Consider the following 26,888-nt stretch of genomic DNA (forward strand, 5'->3'; position numbering starts at 1 on the left):
GCTCCCTTCGGCCAGCCAAAGGTTACAGGTGTTCCTGATGTCATTTCACAGTAAGGCGTGGGCCTGGCTTGTGAGCAAGTGCCCAGGCTCTAATCTTTCCCTACCACCTACCAGTTTTGTCATGCTGGGCTTCCATTTGCTGTATCTTCTGTGTCAGCTCCTGCTCTCTTTGCTGGGCCTGAAGGGCTTGGGCCTTTGCTTCATTGCTAAAGCTCTGCTGAATGCTATCTTTTTCCAGTCTACAAGGCAGAGAGGAGACAGACAGAAATTTAATCTACAGATGCACTAACCCCCATCATTTCCCCTACAGACCTCAGAGAGCTGATATGGAGTAAACTGTTAGCATAAGCAGACAACAATCTTTCCACAGACTCCCAATTTTCAGGGGAGAGTTCAAAGGCCCTTTTGAGCAATGTTTAATACCTGCCATAAATCCAAATGGACTTACCTTATAAACAACTTTAAAAATCAAAATATCATGACAACTGAATTAATGGTGTTTTATAACTTTAAAACACAAACATTATTTTCTATAACATTCTCATTGTTGTTGGTTGCCAGTTAATCTTTTTTCTCCTGAATGGTCAATATTTCCTAAAGATCCTGAAGTTATAGGATCAATACAGTGTGACTCAATACACCCCAAAACTTAAATTCTTGAAACTAAGCTTTGTGGATCACCTCTGCTTTTCCTCCCAAACTTAATATGGAATCTCAAATATAATGTAGGAGGTTCTATCTAGAGGCAGAAATGCATGCTTTCATTAAATATTTTCACACATTAGGCCATGTAATGTGAATATAAATATGAAAATGAAAAATGTCTCCCAGAACTTCATAATAAAATCCCTTTTGGGTCACACTGAAAGAATTGCAGGATGAGAAGCTTCTGTAGTCAAAGACGAGAGCTCATCCCACTGTGATTGGATATTGACCAGTGGATAGGTCTGTACCAATCACAGTGACTCCTAAAGAGAGAAACTTCCTAAACAGAACCTGAAGAATGCAAAGGACCTCATCTCTGGCACCACTGTGGATACTGACACTGTGTGCAAGCGTACACACACACACACACACAAAACATACACACAACACACATGCTCATGCAAACACACACATTAGGTGGGTTCTTCATACTCTAAATATGGGTAGGTGATATGAAAGTTTCCTTCCATTAACTGGCTTAGTTATTTCTAACTCCTAACCTCCTTGTGGGCATTTCTCATCCATGCTGCTTTAGTTTACTAATTGAGAGATTTACTGTCTCGCCTTTGCCAAACTAAAAATAAACAATCCCATAAACCTATCACTACTAGTCTATGTACCGCTGTGGAACTTCAAATCACTGGCTTCTAATTATAAAGCAACATAAGGAAAGTCTGTATTGAAATCGGTCAATGCATGTGGTAATGTTGTAGTATAAAATTCCGGAATGAAAATACACCCACACCTCACTCAAATGGATCATGGGGGGCCACGCTAAATGTGAAATAAGGTCCCTTCTGGTACTTTTAATAACAACACCCCTTGGACCGGCTCCAAGGTCTTGCCTCATACTCAGTTCCAAACTGGCATATTGCAGCAAGTGGAGTCGGGCTAGGCCACTTTTTGCCTCTCCAGTCATACCACATATTTTTTGGCCATGGAAAACTGCATGTCTCTATGTTTTGCTGGGATATCTCCACACCCCTCTCACCCTTCTCTGCCCTCCACCAACTCCTGTCATCCTTGTCCAATGTATGCTAGCTACTCCTTTAGGACCTGCTCAATATTCCCCTCCTCTTCTCCCCCTTCTAAATTAACTATTCTTTCCCCAAGGTGACATCAGTATGAAAGAAAGTGAAAGTGTTAGTCACTCAGTGTCACATCCAACTCTTTGCGATCCCATGGACTGTAGCCTGCCAGGCTCCTCTGTCCATGGGATTTCCCAGGCAGGAATATAGGAGTGGAATGGCATTTCCTCCTCTAGGGGAGCTTCCTGACCCAGGGATAGAATCCATGTCTCCTACCGTGGCAGGTGAATTCTTGACTATTGAGCCACCTGGGAAGCCCTGTGTACATATGCATCCTACTAAGATAACATTTGTCACAGTTTGGTTGTTGGTTTACTTGTCTGTCTCTTTTTGTCCTATTGTCTATACACACTCTGAGCCCAGTTCAGTATGTGGCATATAGGAAGTGGGCAGTGAACAATTAATGAATGGATGTTCTTACATACTTGCCATAGGGGAAAGAAGGCTGCAGTCTTTAAGTGAAGCTGCAGAATCTGCTCAGGTCTTACATGTTGAGGCAAAAACTTTCCAAACATGTTAAAAGAGAGAGAGAGAGAAGAGTACAGAAGAGGATGTCTAATGGTGTTGCCAGCTGGAGATGCTGCTGCTCAAAGAGTCAGCTTAAAAAGGGCACCTTGGATTCTTTCATTGAGCAACCATCCCCAAGACAGAGACTTAGGATTCTGAAACTCCCAATACTGGGTGACCAAAAAATGCAGTGTTCAAAACCAATACCCACTGGAGAGCAAAACGGGTAGTAAAAAAGGTTATTAATTATTATATTAATTAGTAATTAATAATAAATTATACTAAGGCAGTCATAACTGGGACTGCCATTTGTAGACTGGGGCTTATGGTTCACTTACACAAAGGAGTTGTCAATCTCACCAGTCATTTTCAGAATGAGGAGTTACCTGATTATTGATCTCCTAGAGAAAAGAATCACTGTCTTATTGTAGTTCTCCTCATAGAACAATTTAAAAGGATGCTCTACCAACAGTTTGTTACACATCAACTTTTGTTTCTTGACTCTGTCTCCAACTTTTACTCTTTTTAAGAAATTACACATTTTACTTTCAATTACATTAAAAAAATGGCATATTCCTGCTTTCTTACCTTCTTTGCATACTCCTTTCCATGTTGCCCCCTTTCCCTGCAGGTTTTTTCTTTTCTTTTTTTTAAATACAACTTTAAAATGTTAGAAATGCGAAGGAATCTCAAAGTTGTTTAATCAAACCCTTTCACATTATAGTTGGGGAAAAGAAGAGGGCCATAAAGTGTTAGAAATCTGCTCAAAGGTTACTATAAATTCTATAAAGGCCGAGGTGGGATTTGATATATTTTGATTTACGTAATGCAATAGTGGGTTGAAAGAATTATTAGAAGTTAGCTGGGCATTCAAGGACGTGATCAGAGAAGAATCCAAAACAATTCATTTAATATTTAACATAACTCTATTATGTGAAAGACATTCTGCTAGGCACAGGTCAAATGATGATAGGTAAATATGGCATAGTCCTTACACTAATAGGAAATTCAAAATGGCCAGAATAAAAGGGGAAATACACCATAAAAAAGGTACTAGGGAATAAAACTATCAAAGCATTGAAAGAGGTCAATCCCAGCTGGGTGTGAGAGCCTCATGAAAGATAGCTAGGCCAGTCCTCCCCTACTGGTTTTCATTCAGTCCTCACTCAAAATACTGATAATCTCATTTAACCAAACTTAATAGTTAGACATATTTTACAAATTGGAATAAAAGCAATGGCAGTAGAGCAGAATTTCTTAGTTATTATTAAAATAATGCTGAAAGATTTATTCATAATAACTAAAACCTAGAAATAACCTAAATGTCCAGGAACTTCTTAATAGATAAACTGTGATATAGCTTTACAATGGAATACTAGGAGTGGTAGTAATAAAATAGTAATAAAAGGTTACATATAACACCTGGGTGAATCTCAAAGACAGTATGCTCAAAGAGGCACAAAAGGCATATTTTATGATTTCATTTACATGAAATTCCAGCAAATTAATCTATAGTGTGACTGATGAGTGTTTCAAGGACCTGGAGGTAGGGGATGGGCATAAGGGAATTGTGGGGGTTGACAGAAATGTTCTCTATCATGGTTATGATGGTTCCATAACTGTGCACATTTGTCAAAACACATTTAATTGCAAACTTCAAATTGGTGATTTTTATTATATTTAAATTTACCTCAATAGAGCTGACTTTAAAAAGGAGCAAATGTACTAGAATTGGAACATCCACATTTTTCTGCAAATTATCCACATCACCTGTGACAGCACATGCCTGTGCGGGTCATGTCGATGCTTACTTGATAAGAATTGAGTTATTAATAAAAGGAGGGAGCGGTACTCTGGAGTCTCAAATATGACTAAGTATACACAGAGGTTTAGGCACTCCCTTTTTACAGTTATAATTCTGGTCGATTATATCTTCTCAAAATGTCATGTGCTATCCCATTAAAAAAAATGGATTGAATAAAATGGAATTGAAGAACTAACGTTATGTTTCTAATCCACAGCTTTTCCATATTGTTTATTTTAAATGTTGCTATTTTTAAAAAATCCATGTTACAAAGATGATTTATTAGATAGATTTTAAAAAAAATTTCACTAGTTGCATTAAAGGACTAAACGCTTCTGATGATCCTACAGTTCACCGGTGAGTGTGGGTCAGAAATCATGAAAGCCTTAGGAATAACCTGAGGAGAAGGTGGCAGTGGTTTGGGGCCCCAGTCCTGTCTGCCATGTTTATACTCATCTTTCTATGAGTGACTGGAATTCTAGTATCAGACATATAACCCTTTTTGGTTAAAAGGTGTTTTTCCCTTTTAGAGTAAAACATAGCTTCGTAACAGTAGCATATTTGTATAATAAAATGTATGAGACTATTTACTTACAACATGCTTATTAGATGAGAGCCATGATGGACTTATAGACAGAAGTAGCAGGGAGAAGGCAATGGCACCCCACTCCAGTACTCTTGCCTGGAAAATCCCATGGACGGAGGAGCCTGGTGGGCTGCAGTCCATGGGGTCGCTAAGAGTCGGACACGATTGAGCGACTTCACTTTCTCTTTTCACTTTCATGCATTGGAGAAGGAACTGGCAACCCACTCCAGTGTTCTTGCCTGGAGAATCCCAGGGACGGGGGAGCCTGGTGGGCTGCCGTCTATGGGGTCGCACAGAGTGAGACACAACTGAAGCGACTTAGCAGCAGCAGCAGCAGCAGCAGCAGCAGGGAGCTAAGATACATGATGTCCTTTTGTCCCGATAATGGTGATATCATCTTTGATCACTTGGTTGATGTTATTGGTGTCCTGTAAAATGTTAACTGATTCGGGGTGGGGACATCCCTCATTTGCAGTGCTTACCAATTTTCTGTGTAAACACTTCTACCGGGGCCTCTTTTAATAATATGATATTATCTTATTCTTGTGCACTTGTTGGCTTTCTATTCCATAAGATGTTCCAGGTTCATCTTGTACTGTCCTTTACCAGTCTTGGAATCAGCATTCGCTCAAGGAGCTCTTGTGCCTTTTAGTGGAGAATCCAAGATGTGTCACTAGGTGGTGATCATTGCTACTGACAAGTCTTGGCTTCTAGGTCACCTTAGTAGACGGAGCCAGTATATGAATATGAAAGTACATATAAATGTATAGATATGAATATTTGTCTATGGGCCTTTATATGAATATAAACATAACACATTCAAATTGATGTCTCTAATTCCAATCCAGTAACATAGACAGAACCTAGTTTTCCCTCTTTCTCTAAGTGTAACATTCTTCTCAATAGCAAGAAACTTGGAATCCATTATCTTCAACATATTCATTTCCTTGAACTTTGTATACACAGAAAGTGCTTTCAAAGCTGCGAATCTACTATGGAAAGCAAATCTATGAGTAACTAAAATTAAATATTTCCTTATAGTTTTGCTTTATCTAAAAAATTGAACAATAGCTGATTTATGATATTGTGTTAGTTTCAGGGGTACAGCTAAGTGATTCAGGTTCTTTTCCATTATAAGTCACTACAACATATTGAATATAGTTTCCTGTGTGATACAGTAAATCTTTGTTTTTTATTTATTTTATATACAGTGGTATCTACCTATTAATGTTTCTTTCTTTTTTTTTTTTTTAAAAAGCATACACACCATTTTTCAATTGATTCTCTGTATTCTGGGAAAATCACATCTTAAGAGGCAAAGGAGTACAGCAGAAAACTCACAGAGCTAGAGGGTCCAAGTATAGTACAGTATCCTTACTACCTCCTTATTACCTATGTGACCATGAACAAGTAACCTAATTCTTTAAATCTGAAGATTCTTCATGGAAATAGGACAGGAAAAAGTCTATCTTTAAAGGTTAATAATAATTTTAGTAACATGTTATTTATTAATATTTAGCATAAGCTAAGTTCTTTATGCATTCTTTTATTAATCTCACACAACTCTAAGAGGTAGGTTCTCTTATTATCCTCACTTTATAAATGAGGAAATTGAGGCCTGGAGAGGGTGTAAAATTTTTTCACAGTCACCCAGTTACTAAGGGACACATCCAGGAAATTCAGGCCTAACTACATCTAGAGTGCACATATGAATCTCTAAGTTTTAGTATCTGACTCTGTCAGCAATGCAGAGAAATGAGATAAAGGGTGACAAGAGTCTTACTTCAATTATCCATATATTTGTGTGTGTCTTTTAATACCCACAGTACATCCATCTTAATAGCCCAGTTCCAAGGTAGTTCTCCTTCTCCTTTTCCATTTGCCCCACATGCGACTGGATCACTTCTTCCTACAATGACACCATCAATTAGTTGTATCCTCCTTAAAGAAATAAACTGACCTGTGCAAAAATATTAAAAGCACATAAATACATCTCTTGCCTCAAATTGGTCACAGACTTCTAGGATAGATAAGACATGTACATCTTAATTGGAATGTAAGTACCTGAAGAATAGAGACCTTTGTTTTGCTCACTAATTTATACCAAGAGCCTAGAATAGTGTGTGGAATACAGTTGTATAGAACAAATATTTGATGAATGATTAATGAGTGAATGAATGAATGAACAACTATTAAGGAGTATAAAATACTAAGTATCCTTAAGGGTTTAAGGATCCTCCTGTCTATTGATTAGAAGAAGAAAATGGGATAAAATAATCCCTATTTTAGCCAATCATTTAATTTGGTTTTGTTATTGTGATTGACAATAACAATAAAAACAACAGTAAAATTAGTAGACAGCCTGATATCTTCCATTTTTGTGAAGAACCAAAATCCTTTACCTGTTTACCACTAACAAGGACTATGTTCTCACACTGGAGCAAATGGAGAAATCCTGGTATAGAAAAAATAGGGAAAGGAAAATGCAAAAGGACTGCTGCTGCTGCTGCTAAGTCACTTCAGTTGTGTCTGACTCTGTGAGACCCCATAAATGACAGCCCACCAGGCTCCCCCGTCCCTGGGATTCTCCAGGCAAGAACACTGGAGTGGGTTGCCATTTCCTTCTCCAATGTATGAAAGTGAAAAGTGAAAGTGAAGTCCCTCAGTCGAGTCCGACTCTTTGCGACCCCATGGACCGCAGCCTACTAGGCTCCTCCATCCATGGGATTTTCCAGGCAAGAGTACTGGAGTGGGGTGCCATTGCCTTCTCTGATGCAAAAGGACTAGGATTCAGTAATCCCTATTTCCTATGTTGTGCTCAGTCATTTCAGTTGTGTCTGACTCTTTGCCACTCTATGGACTGTAGCCCACCAGGCTCCTCTGCCCATGGATTCTCCAGGCAAGAATACTGGAGTGGGTTGCCATGCCCTCCTTCAGGGGATCTTCCCAACCCAGGGACTGAACCTGTATCTCCTTTATCTCCTGAATTGGCAAGCGGGTTCTTTACTACTTGCACCACCTGGGAAGCCCCAATCCCTACTTCCTCAAATATGCATCATGCATGTTTCTGAGAGAAAATTATTTATATTTTCTTCACTGCAAAGTATATCACAATTTTAAGTACAATATTGAAAGATGAATTATCAGATCAGAGCATGAGTTACTTCTAGGAAAGGAAGCAGAAACAAAAGAGGTCAATTTCTTTCAAAGGAAGAAACACAAGAGGAAGGAAATAATTAACAGAAACTTTCCTAAAAATATTTTTGCGTCCAAAAATATTCTCTTTCAGTCTCTCCAAAACAATTTGAAAACTCTAAACTTCAAGGCCAAGGAGGGTATGGTAGACTCAGTATTGCCTGCTTCTATTACACCTTCCGTATCATTCACATTTACTTAAGACAAAACCACAGACTCTGACCATCTCATCATCTTCCAGTGTCTGTGCTTTCTGTTTTACAAAGCAGAGTCTGACGCATTGACTTCTTTATTCTTCATAATAATTCTCTAAGGCAAGGTGATGGAGCAGATATCGTTGTTTGACAGATGAAGTATCTCAAGCTCAGATAATTAAGAGATTTGCTCAACACCACAGAGCTAGCAGTAAGTTTGGTGTCCTTTCCATTCCATGGCATTGCCCTACATGAGGAGTATTCAACAAATACTTAAATAACTACTTTTGTGCCAGGCACAAAAGTGTGGGGGTGCATCAGTATACAAGATACAGACCACGACCATCCCTTCAAAGAGTTCACAGTCTAGTGAAGAACACAAACAAGAAACAGCAACTAAAATGGTGGTGGTGGTGTTGGTTTAGTTGCCAAGTCGTGTACGACCCCATGAACTGTGGCCTGCCAGGCTCCTCTGTCCATGGGATTCTTCAGGCAAGAATACTGGAGTGGGTTGCCATTTTCTTCTCCAAGAGATCTTCCCAACTCAGGAATCGAACCTGGGTCTCCTGCCTTTCAGGCAGATTCTTTACCAACTAAAATAGTAAGGTAAATAATAAAAGGGGGCTAAATTCCTGCTATCCTACAGTGGATAGGACTGGAGTTGGGGAGTGGCTAGGCACAGTGAGGAAAGATTTCAGGAAGCTTAAAATGTTAGAGGCTTAAAATGAGTAACAATTAGCCATATAAAGAAAGACAGGGATCTTGTTACAAGTGAAGTGGACAACTGGTGCAAAGGCCCAGGGACGAGAGAGAGAGGATCAGGTGCCTTTGGAAAACTGCAAACAGTTCTGGCACAAGTGGAGGGTGGAATATATGGGCTGTGGGGTAGAAGCGAGCAGTTGGTGGAGGGGAGACTGAAGGAAGATGAGACTGGAGATGTAGGCAGGAGCCAGAACATGAAGCTATTTTTAAGGACTCCATCCTCAGGGAAATAGGGAGCCAATGTAGGGTTTTAAGCAGGGGAGTGTTGTGATCACACTCAAGCTTTAGAAAGATCACTCTGGCGGCAGTGTGGGGAACAGATGGGGAAGGGACAACATTAGAAGCAGGGAGAGCACTTATTACTACAGCAATAGCAAGAGCAATTCCTGTAATGGTTTCTTAGATATAGTAGATATCATAGGTGGATAAAGAGACTGAACAGCCCTCAAATGCACACTGTGGGATTTTCAGCCTTGACATTTTTTGAGTAGCATAGAGGTCTCAAATGCATTAAGTGCTTGCACTGATCAAAGTTCCTGGGAAAATGTCAGGCCCTCCTATGCTCTGTTTTACAATACCAAGGGCCCAGTTATAAAGACTAAAGAATAAGAACAAATACACTATTGCATGGAAGAATTTAGACCATGATTTTCCTTTTGCATTTTCATACTGTTAAAATGTTCACATTTCCATCTCTGGCTTTTCTGTGTAAACTGATTGCATTGGTCCACTCTTGCCTTTCCTCCCTGAAAAATATCAGTTTATCTACATATTCCCAATAATTAATTCTTCTGATGAGTAACTTCAAATTAGATATCAGAAGGATCAATCTATATTATAATTGTATTTATGTAACCTGTCAATGGATATGCATCACTGTCAAATTGTAGAACAACTGATGGAAGATAGTTTCTATTCTATTGTGAAAATGTTTTTGAATTAATTTTCAGGAACCATTTTTAAATGGGGAACATGTTGGTTACTCTGTGTCTATTAAATTTATTCAGAAATATAATAGCAAGAGTCACAAATATTAAATATATTTCATAATGTCATTTCTCAAGCCTAATAGAGTAATACTTCATTTATCTGGAATATTGGCAGTGTTACATAAGAGAGAATTTTCCAGGTATTAGACCCACAGAATTCTGACCATTGCAGTAGAAATATGTCTAAAATATATTACATCTCTGCTTCCTTAAGCAAACTACACCAAATATAACAAACTCTCCATAATCAAGGTTCATGCCTGCTTGCTGCAACATTCCCTCTGCTCGGAGGCTCCTAGGAACCACTGTTTGGTGCTGAATCTTCAGGTGCCTAACACAGAGACTGGAAATAGCAGGCACTGAATACTATTTGTTGCATGGAAGGTCTCAGATGCTATTCTAAGGAAGCAGAAAGTATACAGAAGCACTGATCTGCTTCTTATAATTTTTTTTTTTTTTACTGGTTGGTTTGCTATGAATGCTGCCTTGCTTTTTGTTATGTTTCAAAATTTTAACATATAAAACTGATGCTTAAGATAGTTCCACTGATCCTACACAGAAGACTACGAGGGCTTTGTGATAGTTACTTGCTTCTTAGAAGTGCTTTTAAATTTATATCTCAGTTTATGGCTATGTGTCAAATGGCTGAATTTACCAGAAGTCTACGCTTGAGGAAGTGGGGGAGTTCTGTAATAAAAACAGCAGGATTTTCATTTTTCTAACACGGTGGCCTTTGGTCAAACACCCAGTATGTTTGTACACAGAAATAAGGATTGTGATCTACTGACTGACCTTGGCTTGGTAACAAAAACGCAGTTCATTTTTAAAGTTTGACTGAGAGCTCTAAAACCTCTCCATTGTTACACAAAGCTCTGGAGCTGAAAAATACTGCACTTATAGAAGAAAGAAACTGACCCAAGTTTTCAGATTCTTACTCCAGTATAATTCTCACTCTTCTCAATAAGAAAATCATTGTTCTTGTCATAGTAATTAGGTCATTTTCCTCATCAAAACATTTTTCTTTTCAGTGATTTTGTGATTTAATATTATTTCTATTTGGTTCATAACACTTGTTTACAACTGTTCTTATCTACTCCTTAATGGTTTCCTCTGCTTCAGTAACATAAAGTGTTTGTTGGGTTTTCTTCTTCCTCAAGCCATTTCTAAGCCATCATCTTCATCATTCCTATAGTAACAGAACTGCCTTTTCTATTTCTGAAAACCTGCTTTTACCTTTATTCTAAATCTATATTCAAATTCATTTCTAGGAGGCAGCCTGTCTTGAGCCTACCCAAACCAGCAGAATTTGTACCCTGAGAACATAATTTGTACCCTGGGACATAAGCAACTAAAATCCTAAAATATATCTTAAAACAATGTTTCACTTTTGACCTTTATACCCCTTAGTACATAAACTTCACTGCCAGCAGGGCTGGGTTGGCTGTTATTCTTTTTAAGTAGGGATGAGGGAGCAGACTTTGGTGTCAGCCAAACTTGGCATCGGAGTCTCAGTACCTTCACTTACTAGCCATGTGCCCTAAGTGAGGGATTACGCTATCATTCAGTTTTCTTGAATGTGAAATGGGGTTAGTAACAGCACCTCTCCTTATAAGACTAGGAAAGACACTGTATGTAAAATATACTTAGCATAGCACCGACACATTGTTAAATGTTCAAAAATATCAATTAGTGCCATTATTATTATCTGACTCCTTGTGACTCCAGGGACTGTAGCCTGCCAGGCTCCTCTGTCCATGGGATTCTCCAGGCAAGAATACTGGAGTGGATCGCCATTCCCTTCTCCACAGGATCTTCTCAACCCAGGGACTGAACCCAGCTCTCCTGCATTGGCAGGCAGATTCTTTACTATCTAAGCCACCAGGGAAGCCCTATTATCATCATTATTTCCTAAAAGATGACTCCTCAGTGTAACAATCAATACGATTACCTCAAAGACAAAAAACATTGGGGAAAGAATAAAAAATTTCCTCAATTTACTGATAAAACCCACAGAGAGGGAGGTGGTACAGTGGATATGAGCTTGGACTTTGGACATATAGTGTCTAGACTTGAACCCTGGCTCTACCATGCACTAGCTGTGTGACACCAGAGTGGAGTTTCAGCCTAAGGCTCGTCCATCATTTAATAAGATGACAGTATCAGAACATGTGAGGCAGTCTACATAAAATGACCAGCAACGTCCAGCCCAGATGACCATTTGAAAGGTGCCTAAATTCACATAATGGGCTGGCATCGAATCGTTTGTCAAGTTTAATTTCCACAGCTCTTCACATGCAAAGGTAAAGAGGGGACAGTAAGATAGGGAAGAAGTCATTGGAACGCGCTGCTCGTGCAGCTATCGTTCAGCTGCTTTCCCTATCTTCCTCCTCCCCTCAAAGTGACAGTTCTTCAGAAAGAGTTAGTCCTGGCTACTGGTTTCAATTGTTTTTTTGAAAAGCTGACATGATTTTCTCACTTTACAGAATGATTCCGATTATTGTAGCAACAGACTCTAGGGTTCACTGCCATCTACAGTGGGCATTGTGGGAAAGCCAGGAAAACCGAGGAACAAAAGGTCAAGGGCCACAGTGGCTCAGACGGCAGCCCCGGGCCACACGTGGCTCCTGAGCGCCTGAACTGCGGCTAGTTTGAACAGAGACCTGCTGGAAGTCTGGACCTCTGTGCAGAATTAAGGATAAAAAAGAGTAAGATATAGCTAGTTAGTTCATATTAGTTACATGTTGATACTATTTTGTACGTTGGGTTAAGTAAACTGTTATTAAAATTAGCTTTCCCTGTTTCTTTTAAAATATGACTATTTGAAAAGTTTAAATATCTGGTTTGCATTTTGTGGCTCCCGTATTTCTACTGAAGTGTGCTGATTTGAGCAAAACTCCTTTCCTCCTTCCCTAAAGCAAAGCATCATTTTTAATTTTGATGTTCCATAAATCAAACCAACCATGTTACCACATACTAGCTTTAAGTATATCATGAAAATATAAAATCTCATAGTTTTTATAAAAAGCAAAAATTATTAAAATAACATTTTCTAAAAAAATAAATAAATAACGTTTTCTTATCTTGTTAAGTTGATTTGTGTCATCCAGTCATCATTGCTTGAAAGGAGAAACAAGGAAGAACTCTGATAGAAAACTAAGAGCTAAAGCTGAAGTACTCACCGTATTATACAAATGTAAGCAATATAAGCTTTCTAAATTTTTTTTTGTAAATCAGATTTGGTTTGAAGCAACTCCCAAAATACATATTCATATTTAAAATTAAATTATGAAGCATATTAAAAATTATTCCATACAGCCAAGCTGGCAAATTATAGAAAAATGTCCAGTTATATACATGGATTAGAGGCTACTAATAAGTTAATGTGTGTATAATTGGAAAATCTTTATCATTTAATAGCCTTTGTATAATTGTTAAATGGGAAATAGCAGACTCTCTAAGATCAGCTCTCTCACAGATTTTTTTACTGAATCTTCGGCAATAATCCTCATATCATTCATTCTTTACTTGTTCATAGTAAGAAACTAACAGTTTCAAAGTCTATCAAGAGTATTAGTCAGTCAGTCAAGCTATCAACCCGTGTAATAAACTGTCCTTCTGCCTGGTGAGTTTATCCGTTGCCTTGTAGTTTTTACTTATTGCAAAACATTATCTCCATTTTGTGAAATACAAATAAGCCGCTGAATGGTTTCAAATCTCTACAGACACTGGTGGGGTTTATTTGTTGGAAGACATACCATTTGAGAACCCGGAAAGGAGAGTGAGTGGGAATGCCAGGACCACATGTTAAGCCCTCATGAGAATCATAATTCCAATCATCAATATCATTACAAGATCATTATTTATAGAAAATCTCACTTGAAATATTTATGAATTCTAGGCACTTTCAAGTGTATTTATAGAAACGTTAACACATTATGAGTGCTAAACTTCTCAACTTTTAGAGTGCACTGCCCATGAGCTTGCTGCCTTTCTTCTGAACACGGGCAAGGATACACACAGAAAGGAGGAATATCAGTATGCCAAGAACTGAGGGAGAATGAAATCTATCGCAGTGTTTGACTTAGGGTCCCAGACTTTAAATATATGCCAATAATTCCTAGCAGAAAATTGCTTAAAATAATTTATACCCAAAAGTATCCATCATGTTTTACTCTATGAAATCTTATTCTAAGAGTCAAGCTTTGAAAGTTCCATCAACTCAATTAGCTGATTGGCATCAAATTATTTAATTGTCAAATTTATTTTATTTTCTAGAACTGCTGACATATATAAAGGCAAAGCTGGAAGAGCAAATATGGAAGGACTTGCGATGATGTGACTCTGGCACAGCTAACTGTTCAAGTGACGGTCAAAGACGTCTCCCCCCTCTCACTTCCATTTCAGAGCACTGATTACACCTGACGTGAAAGTTACCACCGCCCTGCTCTCTTCATGAACGAGAGTGGGAGGTGGGGACAGAGAGGGAAGTTCCAGAGGCACGGATGAGATAAGAAAACAATTCCCACGTGATAATTCTCAGATGTCCTGCTACTAGGTGATTTAGATTATTTTGTGTTTTCTGGGAGATATGTGGAGATTTAAAAGAAAAGTTTCCCTAAGTCATATAAATTTGGGAAATAGAGAAAACAAATTCCTTTCTAAAGAGAGTCATACTATGTGTTAGCATATTAAAGGCTCTGAGAAGCCCTACTGTCAGGAATCCTATTTCATTCAACTTTCCAAAAGGAATATTTTCATACCACCCACTACCATCAGAGGCAAATAGCATAATGGATAAAACCTTATTCTGGAGCCTAACTGCCTAAGCTTGAATCCCACCTCCACCACTTGGTGGTGCTGTGACCTTGGTCAAGGTATTATCCAGCAGACACCTCAGCTTTCTTATCTGTAAAATGGGACTCATGGCAGAATCAACCTGGAAGGGTTGTATGGAGATTGAGTTAATGTGAGTAATGTGCTCATCTAAGCAGTGTGTCCAGGGAGCTGTCTTTACCACCACTCCTAGGAGGAGTGTTCCAAGAAGCTGTAATTTTTGTTTGTAAGCTAAAACTCCTTGCTTTTTTGTTTCAAGAACCAGTAATCATATGCTTGAGCCCCAGAGGAAATTAGTTTTCCTTTCAGCCACAGGTCATCTGAGATTTCTACAGAAAGATTTTAATGTGTTTATTCAGACAAGCTATATTATCAATTAATACAAAAGAGTAGTATGTGGAAGGCAGGGAAAAACACTAGATTAGAAGCAAAGAAATGGAGATTCTACTTCTAGCTTCCACTAAATGACTGTTGACCTTGGACATGTCACTGAACTTCTGTACATCTCAGGTTTCACATAATGAGTATTGGCCTACATGGGTAGTTTCATTAATTCATTCATTTAAGATGATCTTGGGTTCAGGACAGTTCATAAATCCAAATATGCTGTTTTCTAGCTTTCACACACACACACACACACACACACACACACACACACACAGAGTATGTAGTTACATAAACCTTGTCCACTAGGTTGTAGGATATCTGTAAAGAAGAACCATGCTCTTTTCATTTAAAAATTGTACAGTGCTTAAATGTTCCCTCTATAGCTGTAATAGAATATGCACTCAATAAGTTTTCAATGAGGGCCTTCCCTGGTGGTCCAGTATCTAAGACTCTGCTCTCCCAGTGCAGGGGGCCTGAGTTCGATCCCTGGGCAGGGAACTAGAGATCACATGCCTCCATTAAGAGTTCACGTGCCACAGCTGAAGATCCCATGTGCTGCAACTAAGACCCAGCACAGCCAAATAAATAAGCAAATATTTTAAAATGAATAAATGTTGAATGAACGACTCTTTAACAGCAATCAACCCCTTACCCTTCATTCAAAAAAAAATTTCAGACCCCTATGATGTAAAACACTCTGCTAGGTAGAACTAAGTTCACATATTTCTGGAAAGTTATTAGTTCTACCTATAAAGAGCTTGCAAATTGATTTGCAGTATGAATATCAAATGACGACACTAATTGTTGCGGTTTTTGTTCACTATTTTTCAATTTGAATTCCATAATTCAAGTGAGTTTTATGGTATTATTTTACACAGCAGCACCATGCTAGTAACATTACTATCAAAAGGTATTTAGTCACTATGATAGAAGAGTTGGCAAAATCAGTATATTACAATGAAAGCAAATAGCTTCTAATCAATTTTATGTAAGATTTTAGATTAATTGGAATATCTATTGGATGAAAACTTCTTGATGAGTTGGAAGAAAGAAGTACATTTTAGAGTTGGTTTTAAAAAATCACAGAGGTTATCAATTCCCTTTTATTAGAAGAAATCACTATTTTCCCTTCAAATGGATAGTTTTATATAGCCTCATCCAGTCTCAAAAGTGACCAAAAGTGTTGATCTCTACCAACAATATAAACGTAAGCAAACATCTTCTATAACTGCTAATCAAATTTCAGTTCTCTTCACTGACAAAAGCATGTCATAGATCATAGACATTTTCTCTAAAATCAGTGTCCCAAAATACCTTGACCTAATCAGATGTAATCTATTTGATCCAGGTGGCTCTGAGATAGGGAATGTGAACACAGTGCTCACTGAATTTACTCTGAGTATTTAATCTTTGTGAGAAGAATGCAGAAACTTTTGTGGGTAAATTACTAGATCTTTAAGATCCCCAAATAATTGTGCATTTTCACTGTTTTTCCTGGTGATTGCTTCCTCAAGGCTGCTCTTCTATTGGCATCTTTTTATCAATAACGTAACATAGGAACTTTTCAAGGACAAGAGTGGAAGACATGGGCCCACATAAATGGAAGGCATGATGTGACCAGACAGATGATCAGCAAGATGTCTTTAGTTTGCAGAGAGAAGGTTTCGTTTTCATAAGTCTAAGAAAAACTGTTTAAAAGTCTCTTAGCTCCATTGTAACTGTTCCGATTGTAAATGATACTTAGTTTGCAGGTGTCTGCCTGAAGGCAGGTCACTGAAAGTCAGTGAAAATCAGGACAATCTCAGCAACAGAAATTAACCTGCAGATTGTGGCAGGCAAGCATATATTTCAGAGAGCATTATTCTGACTGAAACAATCAAACCGGACTTCACAAAATGAACAGAGACTTACAACAACAAAAGCAACCAACGGCATCTATTTTAACATTGCAAATTTCTTAGATATTACAGATGCCACCCAACAGTGCGTGCATTCGCTTCCCATATGTGAACAAAACTGAGGCATCACGAGATAAATTTGAATGGAATGTTAATCTTCACTTTAAATTTTTTTTTCTTTTCCTAGCTGACGACACAATTTTAGTATTATCATAACGGAGCTTCTGGCTGGAAGAAATTAAATTAATGGATGGATAAAAAAAGCTTAGAAACTTAAAAAAAATAAACAACTTTCAGATATCTATACTTGATGGTGTCAAGAGCCAAGATGAATGTATTTCAATTGCAACTTCCAAACTAAACTCACAAATTACTACCATTATGCTAAGTGTTAGCTACCCCACTGTGCAGTTTTGCTTTGTGAATTTTTACCTTCCTCTATGAACACTTTTAGCCACTGATCGCACAGCCTTGCAATGTTTTCTGCCTTTTCCTTTAAATAAACTGGCTCTGGCTCCTTCCATCTGGTTCCCCTTCCGTCAGCAACCCTGCACCTGTTCACACCTCCTCTCCTGTTGGATTCCACTGAACATTTCCTCCTCTGCCAGGGCTATTCTGGCACTCGCAACCTTTCTGTCATTCAATCCATCTGTCAGAAGTGAACTTTGTTTACCGCAAGCTTCTGCTTTCTTCTTCAAGAAGCAAAGCCCCTCAAGGTCATTGTCAAATGAACTGTCGGCATGGATTTAAATCCTCTACTGCTAACCAGCAGAAGATGAAGTTCTGTTGTGTAATGTACTTGTGAAAATTACTTTTGGGTTCGGAAAGACAATAATTTGGAGTCAAAGTAGTAAGACATAGTGTTTTAATGATCATTTGTAAAACCAGACAGCTGATATGTATCTCCCTCATGTGTGTCTGCACTTCTTATTATATCGAGTATGAACTATATGTATAAGAAGCAAAATAAAAGTTTTAAAGTGAAATCAAAATATCATAAACAAGTTTACACTATGTAAAAATTGCTTCATACTATATAGCATTAACTTGAGGAATAAATATTTTCACTAATGAATTAGCCAAGGGAAAGAGTATTCCAATTAAGAAATTTTACACTGAAATGCTTAAAATGTACAAATATGTACCATTTCAATTATAAGCTATATATTAACACACAGCTCCATTACTGCTTTGAAAACTTTAACCTATGATATACAAATCAATTCATGGATATTTTAAATTCCATCATGTAAAAAATAAACAACTCTGCTTAAATAATACTCAAATACATGCTGCCAAACATATCATCTATCTAAAGAATGTAAGTTGTATCAATAGGCTAGTTTTGTGAAAAAAATAAACTCATGGAAATTAGGTGATTAGATGAAAATGATACTCTCAATTAAATTTATTCTGTGTCATCTACAGCTATCAAAGACTTATCCTACCTTCATAAATTGAATATGAAATCGCTTTATGTTGAATTATTCACCAGTATTTTAGACAGCCATATTCTTTAGTAAAAGACAAATCAATGACTTGACTCAAATTTCTTATAAGAAAAAGAGAGATCACTTTTTAGGAGAAAATATATTTTAACCAAAGCATTTTTACAAACATAATGCTAAATGACACCTTGTTCATAATGTTGCTTTTATAATTTGGGAGAATTATTCCAAGATTTAATGTTATTATGTGTGCTTTTATGAAGTAAAATTAATCAAACCTATAAAATTCACTAAATTATTTTTAGAAAAGATAAAAATTAAATTCTTTTCACTGCTATATAACTGAAAGCAGGTTTTATTAATAAAAACATTCTAAAAAATGTAATTAAAAATTTGAATCTTAAGGTTCTGACTGATTAAATGTAATTTACTTAAAAAGACTTTATCAGAGCAATTTTTATATGTCTTTTAAGAAAATTATTTTAATATCAAATATAAAAGTAAAAATGAAAACCAAAAATGATAGCTTAAAATCCAAGTGCAGAGCCATTCTTTTTTAGCTCTAATTTCAATTTTATTACTAATATCCAAAATAGTCTATATCCTACAAATCACTCTTCTGTAATATATATATAATATAATTTAACATATGGATTTTGAACACAAAATATGAATTCTTAGAGGTGCTTTCTCTTTCATCTTCCTAAAACATAATTTCTAAATAATTCTTTTTCATGTGGAAAAAATTTCAAAAATAGTATCTAATTTACCCAGCAAATTTGTTAACATTATTTTGGCTACTTTTTCCCTTTAGTGTAATCTGTGCTTTATGGTAGTTCGGTTCCCTGCGTTCCTGCTTCTGAATCACATGGAAAGAATACTGGTAATTTAATCACTTCTGTGGTCTGATTTGCTATATGATAGAAATAAGTATTAGCAAAATGTTAGTTTAATAGAGCTTGCTTAAATTACCGTGAAGAAACTCTTCATTTTTAGCAAATTGCATTTGAAAAACACACTAGTAGGGCTGTTTTGGAAAATTTGTATAAGAACATAAACAAATAAAACCACTCAGTTTAACATCACTTATAGTCACACACAGATGTATGAATGTGCATACACACAAACACACTCACTATTCCCCTCCATAAACACGTAAGAAAAAGAACAGGGAGATAATACTATGATAACTTCTACAAATGGGCTACTTTAAGAAATTCAAAGACTACTGTCAATGTTAATATGCCTAATACATAACATGCTTATTTTATCTTCTAAACAGAAAACACTTAGGAAAAAGTTTCAGATAGTTTGCTACCAACACCTGAAACACAAATTTCACAGAAAAAATAAAGAGACTTTGAAGCAATGCTGCCGGGTTGCACTAGAGAACAGGAAAGCCGTTTCTAAGGGCGCTGCCAGGTAAAGACCTAGAGCTGATGTCGTTCACGTTCCTTAACGTCAGTTTTCCTAAAGCAGCATATGGACATAGGATGGAAGGTAAAATATTTAAACTCCTTAACGAAGAACTGACCTTAATTTATCTACATTCTGAAGGAGACATAGTTCTGTTTTTCTAAGAATTGAAAATGATTAAAATACTCTTATTTTTCTCTGGTTTATTGATTTTTCTGCCTTTATATTTCACGAAGTCTTTTAACACCGGAGGATATCCATTCTGCCACCCCCTTCCTCAATTACCTTAAGGCAAGACCTTCTTTCAGATGTGGAAATATTTGCAGGACTGCAGGACAAAGAACTGAGACATTTTCATAGAGTTGATTAAGGGGGGAGAAACGGATTTGCAAGATTCTGTTAAGTAAGAAGAGACTAAATGACAACTTTAAATCTGCCACAATCATTTACTAATGTGCTGCTATATCAAATAAGTCTAATTTTTTGACAGCACCAAATTAGATTTATTGCAGAAACTGCTGCATAAATAGCATATGGCTATGTTATACCACCTATTTCAAATCCTGGTAATGTTTCCCCCTCCCCCTTCAAAATGAATAAATTGAGCCAAGCTACAAACCTTCTGCAAAGAAAGAAATATACTAGCTCAAAAACAGATGTAGGCGATCTGGATTTCTTTGTTAAAGTAATAGTTTTAACATGAATGTCCCACTTCTATATTTAAAAAATAATGGGCTCCTTAGTAAGTTATGAAATTTACCAGGTCAGTTTTCTCTTTCATTTCTTTCAGAATGACTTACTTTGATTTTTGTTTTAAGGTTTAAGGTTTTGAATGATGCTTACATTTTGATGTTCAATCCACAATTACACAGGGGAAAAAAGAAGGGCAAGTGGCTCTGAATCAAACATGGCTTAAATCAGGTTATAAGAAATTATTAAGCACAAGGGCATGGATCTTACGGTTGTTTTTGGTTTGCATTAGTGAAAGACATGTAATAGAAATCATCAAAAAGTCTTTTCTAATTTTAACTATAGCCTTGATACTGTAAAATCTTTGGTATGTAAAATATATAAAGTGATTGTTCCACGTGCCACACTACACACATGAGGATGGCAGAACCACACAAACTGCAAAAATTAAAGTTCTGTGAAAACTGGGATTGAAAACTCACACAACCATTCTGAGATGGACAATTCTTCCTTTCTCAATCTCTGCCCAATACTCACCCCACCCCCAATTGTGATGCAATTCAATTCAATTTTTCTTTTTGAACAAAAGTTTCAGTTCTTCCTTAGATGGGAAAGACGTTGCAAGGTCTTATCTCAGACCAATGGGCACACCACTGCAAACATCATGGCACTCGGCTACCCCGCAGATTCTCTCTCTGTGGTCAGTCTTCCCAGCTGCCCTATCTGTTACTGTCTGATTAGTTCTGCTAAGGAGCCCCTCCCCTGCCAGCTTTCGGTGCCATCTGTTCTACACAAGATGGCTGCTGCCCAGCAACCTAACACTGCCCTCCTACCTGGCACCCGGCTACCATCCTTACCCCAAAGTGCTAACACAGGTTCTCACTGCTGGCAGAGTCAGGATTTCATTACTACTACTTTGACAAGTGCAGGGTTGTTTGTAATTTCTCTTTTATCCTGATTTTGATTGTACAACAACCTCCCACTGATTCAGTTTGCTTCAGTTTTGTTGCTCACAGATTTTACTCTCCACATTAATCTCCCTCTGGCATGTTACTGCATCTGTTCCCTTTTTTATTATTAATTTTCAAATTCCCACCATTTTTGACAAAAAGGAGGTAATCTACACTCTGTTTCTGCCCATTTCATTTTCTTTAATTTGGAAGATAAGTATGAAAGCATGCCAAAGAAGTTAATTCTCCGTTAACAGTTTATTTTCTGGCATCCCTAAGCCTTTGTATATGAAAAACAGATAGGAATAAATGTTGACTGAATCACAACAACATAGTTGCAATCATTCCTGAATTTAATGAAAAGCAAACATATGAAACAGCATTTAAAAAGTTTATTAGTTACATGAGTTGTCTCATGCTGTCATTCTTTCTTCCACTTTTAACAGATAATTCTTCAGATAATTCTTTGTGCGAGTTAATCGGAGTGCAGGATCTGAGTCTGGGTTCATCTACCATTCCACCATGAGCTCTATTTTCACTGTAGATGAATTTTATTATTCCTTAATATAATTATCATCTCTCCTCAACCCAAACATCGATGATTATGTCAATTGTGAATGATTGTGAATAAATGCCTTATTTCAGAAACAGGCTAAGAATAGAGAACTGCCATCAGGGCAAAAAAGCAGAGCTTGAAGAGCCCCTAGGTTGCAGAACTGTTTCCATTGATCTTGTTTAACAAACAGTTAATATCAGGAATGGCAAGATGGTTTTTCCTCTAAAGAGGAACAGGGCTACCTAAGATTCAGAAAATAGGGAGTCGTATTATTTAACAATGTACTCTCTTTGTATCCCTAATTTGTCAACACCACCACCTTGCAACAAAGGACTTGAGTAATGAGATCACTGCCCTAACATTTTCTAGATTGAGCAACACACTGTGACTGATAATTCATTTATTTTACATGAATTCATACTTACAGCATTGGAGTCCCTGAATGGTTGAGCAATACCTCAGATTTACAGAAACCTGTATTAGTTTAGATGATTTTCATACTCATATATATCCTCATAAAATCACAGTTAAGATCTTTGGGAAATAAAGTGTGGTAAGAGACTTCCCAGGGTGATGGAGGATAATCAGAAACAGAACTATGTCCAAGCAGGTGAACCACACTTCAGATCTGCTATTGAAAAACCAGAAAATCTTGAACACTGCTAAAACCCACTTTTAAGGTCCTGTCTTGAACAGCCCCCTACCTCTCTCTCTTGCATATATTCCAAAAGTGAATTGTTACTTTATTTTATATAATTCTTTCATGGGTACAGTTATATTTATAACTACTCTCTAACACAGGGTGCCTTGTTTTGGTAAGTCCCCTGGTCTACAAAACACTCCTTGGAGGTAGTCACTCATTGGTTTCAAAGGAATGAGTTTAAAAGATATGGTACCTTCCCTGTGCTCCACCTCTCCACCACCTGGTCAGGGAAGGGCACGCTCAGCCCTCCCACAGGTGACCTGAGCTTACTGGGCGGAGAGCGGTCACACAGAGCCAAGGTGAAGCAGTCTTTGCTCAGCTGGACATCTGCTCCACATGCTGCTTCTACACATTTTCTGACCTCTCTGGTTCCCATGCTGAGTTCCTGAGTTCAGGGCACTGTCTCCTCTGCTTGGCCTGTCTAATGGAGTGGTAGTTTAATAAAAGTTTGTTTACTGAAACTGGGCTTCCTGGTGGCTCAAATAGTAAAAAGTCTGTGTGCAGTGCAGGAGACCTGGGTTCAATCCCTGGGTCAGGAAGATCCCCTGGAGAAGGAAATGACAACCCACTTCAGTATTCTTCCCTGGAAAACCCTATGGACTGAGGAGCCTGGCAGGCTGTACAGTCCATGGGGATGCAAAGAGTCGGACACAACTGAGCGACTTCACTTTCTTTCTTTTCTTACTTGAACTGGGCCCTCGTCCTCCATGAGACAAGGCCCGAGACAGGCACTGGGGAGACTGGTTGTACTCCAAGCCTCTTCTTTCCTCAGGATCCTTAAAATGAGCTTTGCTTCCAGGATTTACCAACCAATATTCACCCTTACTTTGGGTATAGTGGGTATACATTCACCCACTCTGTGGGTATCAGGGAGACATTAAATAACAAGTGGCTTATGCCTAATATTAAGTTGGTGATTTTTTAAATACTTCTTTTACCTTAAATTAGCGTTGGACAGCAGATCTTTCCTGCAAAGACATATTTAGACTGAGGACTACTAGGATAACAATTCTGCTCTTGCTTTTTTTCTCCTATTTTCACTGAGGTTGATGTTCAGTGTTTTGAGTCAGGCGAGTGGTGTGGGTAATACTTTCTCGGTTTCCTCTGGGCTTCCTCAGAAAATGAATTGGCAGCCACCGCCACCATGCTCCAGGCTGTGGGCCTGTGTGGCAGGGAGAAGAGTACATCCCCAGTGTGGATGTTCATTGCACGCACATTTGGGCTTCACAAACGTTAAGCAGAACCTGCAGAGACCATTCTCTGGTAGCCTCTGACTCTAAGCTCTCTTGCCCTGGGCCACACCTATACGAGGATTCTTAGCCAGTCAAACAGGTGGAGCAGAGTGGACTCAGGCAACGTGGCATCCATCAGAGCACAATGAAATGCTGTGTCTTTCCAGGCTCCCTGACAGCCTGCTCCCTCTGATACTGGGGAGGGGGGTGGTGGGGGGTGGGGAGGAGGGAAGAAAAGGAGGACGCAATTTAAAACGGTACCAAGGCCGTCTATTTCAAGACTTAAAGATGTTGGTTGCACATATATCCATTTAAAATTATTTTTGACACGTTCTCTGCTTAATTTATTCATGAAAGGAGTATAAGAAAAAAAAATGAGCTTAACTTTTAAATGGAAACTTTAGGCTAAAAATTCCTCAATAATTTGGAAAAAAAAAGATACAGTTCACTATGGAATAGCAAGCATACATGTCAATGTTATACCATTCCCTTCAAAGAAGAGATATTGAAAGCCTGGTCTTTTGACCTAAGCTAGTTGTCACCTGAAAAAGAGTGCTAAGTCCTTCCAAATTTTCACTAACAATAGGGAGGAAAGGTATGTTAATCCAGCATTTGCAGAGATCTTGTCAAACAACCTACTGCCCAACTTGGTGCTACAGACACAGAGACGAAAAAGGCCTGTTTCCTGGCCCATGAACTGACACTTTACAATCCCCAAAGTATTCCTATTTAGCTCTTAAATATGTTTTTACACTTATTTGTGAATACAAATTCCAGATCACAGGTTCTAGAGTTTGATGGATCCAATGCAAACTCTGCCTCCTTTATTCTCACTCCCTCTTCCCGCTGTGTGACTTTTTTGGTTCCCTTTTCCAAGACTCAGCTTCTTCAGACTTGTTGTTCTCACTGAGAAAGCAGGGTGTTTCAAACTTCTTATGTAAAATATCATTTTTATAAATAATATCTAATCTTTTGCAAAGCATTAACTTTGTAAGATGGAAAAAAAGAAATACTAGAAAAAAAATAAAGATACACACACAAAAAAAACAACAACAGAGAGAGCATACTGATCTTGCACGTGGATGTTGTGGCAATTTAAAATTATAAAAACATTTCCAAACACTCTCATCTTGGATTTATCTTGCCACAGAGTAGTAACACACAACCCACCACGGACCACATTTACTAAACCACTGTTATCTGAAGCCAGGCACAGTGCTTGGCACGTGCTAGACATTCATCTATGCATGCTTTACATCTCTCTTTTTATATTCTAAGAGTTCTCTAAATAGAACCACAGAGCATCCCCGTGGAGAACTGATCATGCCTCCTTGGACTTATGTTGAAAGTGGAGAATATCATTCTCAAGCCAACATGACAGAGGTACTCTTCTTTCTCTTCTTTCCACTCCCAATCATCCCTTAGCCAAAGGAAAAAGCTGAGATTGCTAAAAAGACAATAGAGGACATAGAAGGGGCCTCTGTTCTTATATTCAGGCAAGATCTCTGGCAACCTCCCCACTTGCTTAGTGCAACTCTCTTCCCTCACTCTCGGGGTTTTGCTGAGGCTGCCAGCCCTAGGACCCAAAATGGTGTGTGTGCACATGACTCAGTTTTGAAATTTGAACTAAAGGTTTCAAATGGGAAGTGGAGGAGCCAGGAAATCACATTCTTACAGTCTGAAAACAAGGCATCTCCTCTATCTTTAGTTCAGATTGAGGGATGTGGCTCCATGGTATGGAAGAACCTGAAAGAATGGGCCAACATTCAGACAGAAGTCAAGCCCTGCAATTGACAGAAAATGACTGCACTCCAGTGCTGCCTTGAGTCCCTGGTCCAAGAAACCCTGAGGCCCCAGCCACACCTGGGTTTTACATGGTCTGGTCATCAAACTAATCAATTCTCCCTTTTGGGGTTTCTGTTTACCTTAACCAAAGAGTCCTCATTCATACTGGCAATCTGAGAAGTCAAACCACTAAATTCAGGAATGTACTTGTGCTCAGTTGTGTCCGACTCTTTGAGACCCTATGGACTGTTGCCCGCCAGGCTCCTCTGTCCATGGAATTTTCCAGGCAAGAATATTGGAGTGAGTTGCTATGCCCTCCTCCAGGGGAATCTTCTTGATCCAAGGATTGAACTCACATCTCCTGTGTCTCTTGGATTGCAGGCGGATTCCTTACCACTGAGCCACTGGGGAAGCCCAACCAACGGTTACTACCTGGAAGCTAAAGGCTCTGGAATGGAAGACTTAATCATCCTTCCAAAGTTAAAGCACCCATCATAATTGGATAACCTGGTGACTCCTCTCTTACACTCTTTTTCACTCTCAAAAAGACACAAATACTAAAGTTCAAGTTTCTACATCTCACGGTCATAAGGTTAAATCTTCCCATCTAGATCACAAAAGTATGTCATAGCATAATTATCCATATCATGAACTGCCCTTAGATTCCTGCTCTGAGAAGTTCTTCGAAGTACATATCATTGAAAACATTACTTATGTAAAAGGGGAAATATACATTTTAAAGGCAGCTTTGCTGATATAAGCTGGAGCCTGCAGGATTACTGGCAGTTTGGCTCCCCTTTTGCATTTTGTGCAATTCAATTTCTAAATTCTCTGGAAAATAAACAGGGAAGACTTCCTGTAGTAATTTCCCTCCAGATTAGATCTGAGAAAAAGATACAGGATTCAAAACACTGTGCTTCAATACACGCATGATAGTTATGGAGAAGAGTAATTGCCTCAATCAGTATTTAATAACAATTACACAAGCATTCAGAAATGGTTGTTTTAATATGTAATATCACTTTATATAATCTGTCCACTATGTATGTAAGTGGTAGTCTTGTGAGAGGGACTTAAATTCTATAGCTTTTTAAAGATGTTTGGACATGTCAAAAACAAACATGTGAAGGAATTTCCACTTTTTAATAAAAGCCTCTCTT

At 38.0% G+C, this 26,888-nt stretch overlaps 1 protein-coding gene across 30 annotated transcripts in view; it reads right to left on the reverse strand.

Moving 5' to 3' along the window:
• Positions 1-26,888, reverse strand: part of SDCCAG8 (SHH signaling and ciliogenesis regulator SDCCAG8) — a 243,024-nt gene that overhangs the window by 78,910 nt on the left and 137,226 nt on the right. For all 30 annotated transcript variants that reach the window (XM_055582141.1, XM_055582140.1, XM_055582139.1 and 27 more), the window contains exon 14: positions 112-239. In XM_055582141.1, the coding sequence (XP_055438116.1) occupies positions 112-239 (128 nt within the window). The remainder of the gene's footprint in view (positions 1-111; positions 240-26,888) is intronic.

The sequence above is a fragment of the Bubalus kerabau genome, chromosome 5 (genome assembly GCF_029407905.1).
Source record: "Bubalus kerabau isolate K-KA32 ecotype Philippines breed swamp buffalo chromosome 5, PCC_UOA_SB_1v2, whole genome shotgun sequence".
Lineage (NCBI taxonomy): Eukaryota > Metazoa > Chordata > Mammalia > Artiodactyla > Bovidae > Bubalus > Bubalus kerabau.